This window comes from Vombatus ursinus, unplaced genomic scaffold (genome assembly GCF_900497805.2).
Source record: "Vombatus ursinus unplaced genomic scaffold, bare-nosed wombat genome assembly UNPS02010304.1, whole genome shotgun sequence".
Classification (NCBI taxonomy): Eukaryota; Metazoa; Chordata; class Mammalia; order Diprotodontia; family Vombatidae; genus Vombatus; species Vombatus ursinus.
This window is the reverse complement of record NW_020950082.1, coordinates 4721708-4731861: the sequence shown is the minus strand read 5'-3', so window position 1 is coordinate 4731861 and position 10154 is coordinate 4721708. Positions and strand designations below refer to the sequence as shown.

The window sequence follows — 10154 nt, the reverse complement described above, 5'->3', positions numbered from 1 at the left end:
GTTTGCATCCTGCCTTGGTAATTCCCAGGCACAAAGTGGAAGACTGGCTTGATAGGCTGATCTATCAGCATCTGGTACCACACCATCCAGTCTGGGATCTTTTTTCTTTGTAATATTTTAAGTTTTACTAAGTGCTTTCCTCACAACAATCCCACAAGGCAGTGAGGTCACATACTATTATCTACATTTGATAGATGAAAAAGAGGCTCGGAAAGAGATAAAGCGACCCATCCACAGTCACAAAGCTAGCAAGTTTCACAGCTAGGACTCAAAACCAGATTTTCAGATCAAAGAGGCAGTGGGGTGTAATGGAAAGGAAACTGGGATGGAGTCAGATGGACTGGGTTATAATTCAAAGCTTGTTTTTTTTGTTGTTTTTTTTTTTACTACCAAGGGGATGCTAGGGTCTAGCATTTTTGAAGGAAGGAGTCCAGGCAAAAACTCAATTTGTGAGTTCAGCAAAAACTCAACTCCCTGAGCCTAGGGAGGCTTAGATAATTTTCATGCTACTGAGTAAAAGAAATACCTCATAGACTGGACATTTCAATGAGAAAATTATAACCAAAGTTTTCATGAGCATGAATCAGATCTTTATTATTTTTTGAAAACAGAATTTTCCAAGCAGTCTTTGGAAAAATTGTTTTTTAACTGAAACAATCCCCAACACTTTGTAGCCAGTTTGTTCATTCAGAAGGCTATTCCGTGGCATAGGTAATTGGGGTTATTCTGGTTTGGAAATAGATATCTTTAATCATCTCTCACTAGCTGCTTTCTATTTCCCTTCTCCCCTGAGTTGGGTCATTTTTATTTAAAGTTATCCAAATTCTTTAAAGCATATACACTCTAAAGAAACAATGTGGTATAGTAGAAAGAGTACTATATTTAGAGTCAGGGATTGTTGTTTAGCCATTTGGGGTTTTCTTGGCAAAGATATTGGATTTGCCATTTCCTTCTCCAACTCATTATACAGATGAGGAAACTGAGGCAAATATAATTAAATGACTCGTCCAGAGTCACACAGCTACTAAGTGTCTGAGGCCATATTTGAACTCAGATAGTCTTCCTGACTCCAGGCTTGGCACTCTATCCACTGTACCACCTAGCTGCCCTTAGAGTCAGGGACCTAGGTTCAAATCTTCACCCTGCCATGTGACCTTGAGTCACTTAATTTCTCTGGGCCTAGCTCTATAAAATTAGAGGACTGGTTTAGATGACTGCCAGGTCCCTTCCAGCTCTAAACACAAGAGCGCCTTATTAAAAAATCTTTCAAACATAAGAAAGCAGAAAAGACTTCTAGGCAATTGCCCTAAAGCGGGGGCCAAGCAGGATTTAACCGCTTTGAACTTCATGTAATATGTCTAAATTAAGGCTGAATTTTAAAGTAGATTAGATAAGAGCAAAGATTCCTAAAGCTAAAGAGTTTTAATTCCAGAGCAACGGAGGGTTACTGTGAAGCTTTTGACAGTCAGCTCTTGTCGAATGCCTACACATGCAGCTTCCCCACACCCCCTTCCCCCAAGCTTAGAGGATGCTTCCTAGCAAAGAAGAATTACGGCCTTTGTGGCTCCCAGCAACAGACAGAACTATCTTACTAAGATCCGAGAGTGGTTGCAGCTGCAGAGGAAAGAAAAGCATGAAAAAAGGTGGTGGGTCTGGAAGCCTGTTGGGAAACGAATAGCAGGAAAAGGCCAATCATGACACGGTCAAGTAACGGAGTAACCCAATGGGGAATCTAAGCGCTCACCTCATTAAAATGGACATCCTGCATCCCAACATCTTCCATCATTGAGGCTTCTTCATCTATATTGGGGGTAATTACCCTGAAGGCTGTGCACCCTTGCCTAAACATGCCTAGGAAATTTGAGAGAAAGAGATTTGAAGAGTTAATTGCCTGAAAGTAGGTGAACTCAATTAACTCAAGGTTCCTTCCTGATGAGGGCAGGGGGGTGTTTCCATTTTCAAAAGGATGTGGCCAAGTCCTGAAATAGGCCAAGCCTTAAGGACACACTCAGAGGAGGGAAGTCAATGCTGCTGTTTACTTCTCCTGAGTGTTAGTTAGGCCTTTCTTTACACACCCCCTCCTTTCATATTTTCTGTAACTTTAATCTTCAAGTTTCCTAATCAGTTCTGCTTTTCACAAGTTCATTTATTTCAAAACAGTATTTCATGTTAGCATATAATATCTAAAGGCTCTCCATATCATGATTATGGGCTATCAATCAAATTCACGGTAAATACACAATTCCTGAGTTGCAGGAAATAGCATTCACAGTAAAATTATGTTCAATTAAATCAGAACAGATTTGTCAGGATAATCACCCCCTAGATACCAAGATAAATGTGTAAACCAAGATCATCAAAAGAGGAAACAGGCAACTAAAAGAATCCCACTTCCCTCAAGCCTCAATAATAAATAACAAAATACAGTTTGCCTCACCCAGCATGACTGAGAGTAGAGCAACAAGCCATGATTTACATGTCGCCCTCCCTCTCTAAAATGAGATGGGGATATTAAATGAAAGCACTTCGATAGCACCATCTACAAGGGGAAACTTGGACACAGGATTAGCTGGTTTCCCCATCAGTTGCCTCTAGAACATGATGAGGTCTTTCACCCCACCCAAGATGGAAACAGTATATGGAATGGCACTGCTTTGGAAATTCAGATACACCCATATTCTGGGGGAAAACACAACAACAACAACAAATCGAGGTTAAAGTTAGAGCTAGGAGAAACAGCTGGGATCAACTTCCTTAAAGTACTTCCAACTATTTCAGGTCTATATGATGATGATGATGGTGATGGTGGTGGAACGGTATTTTGCTTTAGCTGGGCAACCACTTGAAATGCCAGCTGAGTGACAGTTATTAAGTGGGGTAGTACTTCAGCCCATAGAATGACATAGAAAAGACTGCTTCCTATTTCATAATTAGATACTTTCCATCATATGCAAAGGAAATAGGCCCTTGCCACTGATGGATTAATATGACATCACTAATTAGGTTGTTTGGTTATTACTATTACTTCTACGACAGGAAATCTGGGTTTTATGAATGAAGATTATGAACAAAGAAGCCAAAACATGAGTTTGGCAGGGGCAACAAAATGTGACCCTTAAAAACCTCAGGCTAAGCTATTAAGTCAGTTGACAAAATATAATTTGGCATTAGCAGGGTTAAATCAAGACGTTAAGGAGTTTTATATAGATAAGCTCTCTCTTGCCAACCATAGAAGAGCTCAAGAAAAAGAGGGAGAGAGGGGTGGAAAATGAAAGGCATCTGTTCAAAGGTGAAAAGTCCAACACCAACGGACGGTAGCAAGTAGTGGCAGTCCTGGCTGCTAGAGGCCGCCCTCAAGCTCACCTCCCCGACCGCTCCTCTGCAAGGTGCTGTGGCTGTAGGGGAGGTTGGATAGCTCCCATCGGGATGTTAAATCTGCTTCTAAATATGAGGAAACGGATTACCTGATGATGATCTTAACAGAGAATCCTAAAAGCAGCAATATGGCATGATACTTTCTTTAAATTTTTTTTTCTTTTGCCTTCCTCTTTGGATTTGTGACAATGCTTAATTTATTTTAACTTGGTACACTCAAGGTGGACAGCCCTGTATGCCAAACCGCAACCCCTTTATTCTTTGCATCAACCCTCTGTTCAACACCACTTCTGGAATGACCCTCTCTTTTCCTGCTGGCTTAACATTGATGCTCTCCAGGGTATTTTCCTGTACTGAAAAATGACCTTAAAACCAGTTTCTTCTTCAGAAGCAAAGGTTGCTGGCAGATACTGTGATAATTTTAGAAAGGAAAAAGACTGACAGATAAAAAAAGGATGTAGTCAAGGTGACTAGATCCTTATACTGCAGTACAAGGCTTGCCAAACGCCCAGTAAGTTTGTAACATAACAGGCCATAATAGCAGCAGCTCACATTTAAAGTTTACAAAGCACTTCCCCTCTGCCTAAATAATACCATCCCCATTTTATAGATGAGCAAACGCAAGCATGGGGACATTAAATGACTTGTCTGGAGCCACACAAGCAGCGAGGCAAACAGAAATCCTTCTAACTTTAAAATGCTTTGTGGAGAGGCAGTAGTGATGTAATGGATGACAATGGGAACTCAGCTCCAATTCCAATTGTGCCTTTTTCTAGTTACGTGACACTAGGCAAGTCACTTAACCACTACGGACCTCAATTTCCTCATCTGCAAAATGGGAATAAGACAACTCACACCACCCTTCCTTTCTGAGTTTCTATGAGGAAGGGCAGGAAAAATAATAACAACAACAATAATAATAGCTAACATTTATACAGTGCCTTCTATGTGCCAGGCACTGTGTAAAACACTTTACAAATCTTATCTCATTTGATTCTTACAATAGTCCTGGAAGGTAGGTATTATTATTCTCCTCATTTTACAGTTGAGGAAACTGAGACAGACAGAAGTTAAGTGACTTGCCGAGGGTTACACTCTTAAGGCTGGATTTGAAGTCAGTTCTTCCTGACTCCTGACCAGTCTACTATCTACTACACACGCCCAGGGCAGGGAGCAGAGTTATGATTTCATTGCTATGGAGATCTCCTATATAGAGAAACTCCCTCCTTAAAGGAAGGCTGGCCCTTTTCTGCAACTTTTAGTCTTAGAGAACCACTTAGAGAATTCAGAGGTTGAGTGACTTGTCCAGGGTCACAAAGTCAACATATGTCGGAGGCAATGCATGAACCCATAAGACTTTCTCGCTTTGAGGCCAACTCAAACCTTAATTCCTATTTAATCATGAGTTGTTTTTCATTATTCTATCCCTTGTACTCAATCCAGCACCCAACACATAGGTACTTAAAAAACATTTGTTGAATTAACCTAGATTAGAAAATGAACAAGAAGAGATTGATAAAATAAGCATTTCTACCCTGACCCCTACCCCTTCAATTTCTTCTTTTTATCCCAAAGTTCCACATTTATTTTCTGTTGGGATGAAGGCTACACATTCAGAAAATTTACCAAGTTCTCAAAAATGAACTACATGCTGAATAGAATGCTTGGAGCTGATCATGACATTATGCTCCTGAATACCTTGAGTTACAATACAAGCCTTCAAAAGGAAAAGGGGGGGGGACTACTTTGGGAAAGATCAAGTCCTTTTGGCCCTAGGTTCACTTCAGCAACAAGCATCATAACTGTTGTTAGAAACCTTCAGCAAAAACTGCAGTATAAGGCTTTGGGAAGGAAAAAGTCTTCGAGTGTTGATACTCAGTCTGAGACTACTACGTCAAAGAAGGGTGTCTGACAATCTACATTCTTCTGGTGGTACTGTCTTTAAAGAGTCATTTTGGGGTCTACTTTTTCTCTTAAAAACCTTTGCTTCCTCTTTTGTTTCAAAAAGTTTGCTTCAGAGGGTGCCAGATGGTCTTCACACAGCTTCATAGTTAACATCCTCCTAAGCTGTCTCTGTACCAGAAGAAGAAAATATTTCCAGCACAGCAGTCCACTAAACACACCTCATAAATTCAGACCAAGTTAGCTCCACAAAACACTGGCAATCACTTCTTACCTTTCCTTGTAAGATATTCAGCCACCAAAGCTGTCACGTGGACATAGCACATAGCTGCCTGTAAAATAAAACATCATACATTGGACGTGTCATTAATGACATTTTACGTTTGGGTAACACTTTACAGTTAACAGACCCTTTCCATATATTCTATTACGTGCTATAAAAATCTGGTAAAGTAACTGCAGTCACTTCTAGTTACTAAGGTAACTAAAAAAAAAAAGCTAATTAGGTTGACCTTCACTAGTTGAGGAAGGATCAAAAAGAAAAATATTGTGTGTGTAGCCATGGAACTGAAAATTCCACAACTGGCTGTCTGAAATTAAAGTTTATGGATGGAAAAAGGGAATCAAAAGAACAGATCTTGTTCCATAACCACAGAAAGCTTCAAAATTCAAAAACAGTATGTGTGCATCTCTTTGAGGAGTTGCTACCATCACTTACACTAATGTAATGATCCCATATATTTGGTAACAGACTGGTCATATACAACCTGCTTCAATTTAAAATTTGTAACTAAACTGAGGACCAAAATATAACCATCAGGACTATTATCCATTACATTTCAATTCTGATCACAGGTACTGTTTTAACCAGAAAGATAAAACATAAACATCATTATCTTTCCCCCCAGAGCTGGGGAACCTGTGGCCTTGAGGCTGCATGTGGCCCTTTAGGTCCTCCTGTGCAGCCCTTTGACTGAATCCAGACTTTACAGATAAGTTTGGAATCAGTCAAAGGGCTGCACTTGAGGACCTAGAGGGCCACATGTGGCATTGAGGCTGCAGGTTCCCTACCCCTGCCTCAAACCTATGCCTCATTTTAACTCCTTTGTCATAGGTGAGGGCAACGTCATCCTTGCTGTCACCCAGCTTTACAACCAAGGCATCATGGCATAATCACTCTTCTTCATTCCACATATCTAATCAATTGCAAAATCACGTCATTTCTATCTCCACAACATCTCTTGCATATGTCCCCTTCTCTCACTCACTTGGCTTCAGGCCACTTGAGTTCAGCTCTCAGCACCTCTCACTTGTATGAACTACTCAAGTAACCTTCTAATTAATCTTTTTGTCTAAAATTTGCCCCACTCCAATCCATCCTCCACAAAGAAGAATGATCTTTCTAAAGTACAGGTCTGACCATGTCACTCCTTTTTTTTTTTTAAAATCTTTCATACAATTCATAAACATTTTGGAGTTTACTTTTAATTATAATTTTGATTTGGCTTTTTAAATAGTTTGCCATTATGAATTTCAGTTATATACATTCCAAATGTCTCCTTATCATAAGGATCTGGTTTGGCATTCAAAACTCTTCACAAAAAACCTGCAAAGACTTACATGAACTGATACAAAGTAAAATGAGTAGAACCAGGAGAACACCGTACATAGTAACAGCAATATCATATGATGATCAACTATGAAGGACTTAGCTATTCTCAGCAATACAATGATCCAATACAGTTCTGAAGGACTTATGAGGAAAAATGCTATCTATTTCCAGAGAAAGAACTGATGGAGTCTGAATGCAGATTAAAGCACATTTATTTTTCTTGTTTTTTTGTCTGTTTTCTTTCACAACATTGCTAACATGGAAATATATTTTCTATGACTGCACATGTATAACCTATATCAAATTGCTTGCCTTCTCAATGACGGGGGAGGGGAAAAAAGGAGGGGAGAGAATTTGGAACTCAAAATTTTAAAAAACAAATGTTAAAAATTGTTTTTATAAGTAATTGGGGGAAAAATAAAATACTAAATTTTAAAAACTCTTCATAACCTGGTTCCAACTTACCTTTCCAACTTTATTATATTTACTTCCATTCATGAACTCTAGGGTTTAGCCAAACTGGCCTTTTTACTGTCTTTCATACTCAACACTCCAATTCTGGTCTTTGTGCCTCTGTAGTGACTGTTCCTCATGCCTGGAATTCACTTTATCTTCATCTATGCCTTTAAGAACCCTAACATCCTTCAAGACTCAGCTCAAATGCCACTTTATACATGAAAATCTTCACTGATCCACCCAGTTACTAGTGTAGAAGTCCCCAAACTTTCTTACTTCGTATTGCCCTTAGCACCTCAGTAATTGTTCCACAGCACCCCTGGGTCAAAAGAGATACGTAACAAGAGTTCTACTTTTTAAGTAGTTAGGTCAAAACTTTGAAATATCCTGCAGTGTTCCTGTGAGCTGCGGCACCATGGACCATGGTGGTGCATAGTTTTAGAACTGAGGTGCTAGTGCCTTCTTTCTCAGTTTTGTATGTACGGGTATATCTATGAGTATATGTTTGTATGTGTGGGGTGGGTGTGAGTGTTTATAGGGGCATGGATATGTTCATCCATAGACAGATAGATAGATACATAGATAGATATACATACAGATATATGTACATATTTAGATATTCATATGTATATGTGTGTAAACATATACACATACATACATACATACATACATACATTTGTCTACCTCCACAAGCTCATTGAAGCAGGGACGATTTCACTTTTGACTTTGTAACCCCGTAAACTAGCATAGTGCCTGGCATATCACTGACATCTAATAGATGATCACTGATTAGTTGATTTTTGTTAAAACTTTCTATAACATCTGCCGTATTTTCTTAAAGTGGACAGAATAAAGGAGACTGTTCTCATTTTAAACTGTTCAAGAAATGGGAATTAGATTCTAAAAAGAGAAATGAGTAGAACCAGGAGAACACTGTATATAGTAGCAGCAATATATGATGATCAACTGTGAATGGCTTGGCTGTTCTCAGCAATACAATGAGCCAAGACAATTCTGAAGGACTTAGGATGAAGATTCTAAAAAGAAACTCTCCCTCTCTATCCAGTCTCTCAATTTTAAGTTAAATATATCTATGTATACACACATATTTTATATTAGATAAATATACATTTCATCATATATTATATATGTACGCATATATATATCTTATCTAATACATATTTATCAAATACACATCTTCACCAAATACGTATCGTTACCATGTACACACATACATACACACTCAAATATATTTCACTTAAAATTGAGATACACACATATTTTTCTGATCTTTCCATTTTAAGTTGTCTTGGATAGACAAAAGCTTAACTACAAAATCCAACCAGCTGACCTAATCATAAAAGAGAAGTCACTTTGGCGGGAGACCAAACATATACAAGGTACTAATTATTAAGAACCTAATTAAATGATTTATGACTGGAAATAAACAAAGTTGAAAAATCTAGTTATCAGATCATTGCCAGTGACAAGAAATTCTGAGATGGCATGAAATACTACTACTATTTATAATAAGGATAATAATTCGTATTTTAAAATATGTTGTTGCTCATAAATTACTTCATCACAATAGGTACTTCATGTTTCATTATTTCTGTTTTACGAAGGAGAAAACTAAGGTCCAGAGAGATTAATTAACTTACTCATGGTCATAGAGTTATTAAATGTTAAGAATCTTGATTAAAATCCAGGTGTTCAGTGATCTTTTGGCTATAACACACTGTTAGGAATGATCTCACATAGAGTCCTGTCCAATGAACATTTGGCTGTGGATTGCTGTTACCACCATGTTGCCATGAAGGCTGGCAGAAGCTGCATGATAATCTGGCCAAGGGTGGACAGCTTGGCTGCTCTTTGGGGAATGAAGTGGTGGAAACAGTGTTAGCTTAGGAGTCAGGAGAGACCTGAAATCAAATTCCAGTTCTAACACTTAATAGTTTTGTGACCTCAGGCAAGTGAAATAAACTTTCTAACACTCAGTTTTCCTCATCTGTAAAATGGGGATGACAATATCTACCTCACAGGGTTAGGCTTTTGTGAGAGAATGTATATAAAATGCTCTGCAGACTTTAAGGGAACATATAAATGTCGGCTATTACTATTTTTCTCCTTGTTGTCCTTTGCATGCCCAGAGCGAAAGGAGACTTGAGGTACTTTTTCAGACACCCTCACACCTGAGCTAAGCAAACACTATGATGGAGTCTTTTGGGCTGGAAAAGAAGAGATGTCCCCCCCTTACATTCTGCACTAATGGAGAGAACTATGATATGGAAAACGCTCTCAGGAAAATTTAAACCTCTGGTCATAATAGCATGAGTGACACTCCATCTCATAAGAATTTTTTGTCTTTGGTCTCCATTTAGTCAGTTGATCGATCAACAAGAATTTATTAAATGTTTACTGTACCACTGTAGCCCCTTTTTATCTACTTTGGGCCACTCTGAGGAAAGGCTCACACCAGCCATGCCCCACTCTCTAAATTCTGCCACAATGTAGCCCTATCCACCCTTCCAGCTCCATTAGAATCTAAGCTTGTCAAGAACAGAGTTGGTCCTCAGAGTTTAGCAAAGTAGTAAGCACTTAATAAATGGTTAGTTACTTGATTTAACTTGAGTGCCAAGCTCTGTGCTAGGAACTAGGGACATGAACAAGGAGGGGCAGAGAATAAGCATTCAAATATCACCTACTATTTTCCAGACATTGTGCCAAGTGCTTTTCACAAAGATTATCTCATTTGATCCTTACAACAACCCTGTGAAACAAGAGCGATTACTATCTTTTGACTCTTTTG

General features: G+C 38.7%; 1 protein-coding gene across 1 annotated transcript in view; it reads right to left on the bottom strand.

The window, feature by feature from the left end:
- The window catches only part of DOCK9 (dedicator of cytokinesis 9), a 359630-nt gene that overhangs the window by 30652 nt on the left and 318824 nt on the right, over positions 1 to 10154 (bottom strand). Inside the window, exons 42-44 of the mRNA XM_027854137.1 lie at positions 5552 to 5609; positions 3364 to 3441; positions 1745 to 1851 (exon numbers count right to left, since the gene is read on the bottom strand). Of these exons, the coding sequence (XP_027709938.1) occupies positions 1745 to 1851; positions 3364 to 3441; positions 5552 to 5609 (243 nt within the window). The remainder of the gene's footprint in view (positions 1 to 1744; positions 1852 to 3363; positions 3442 to 5551; positions 5610 to 10154) is intronic.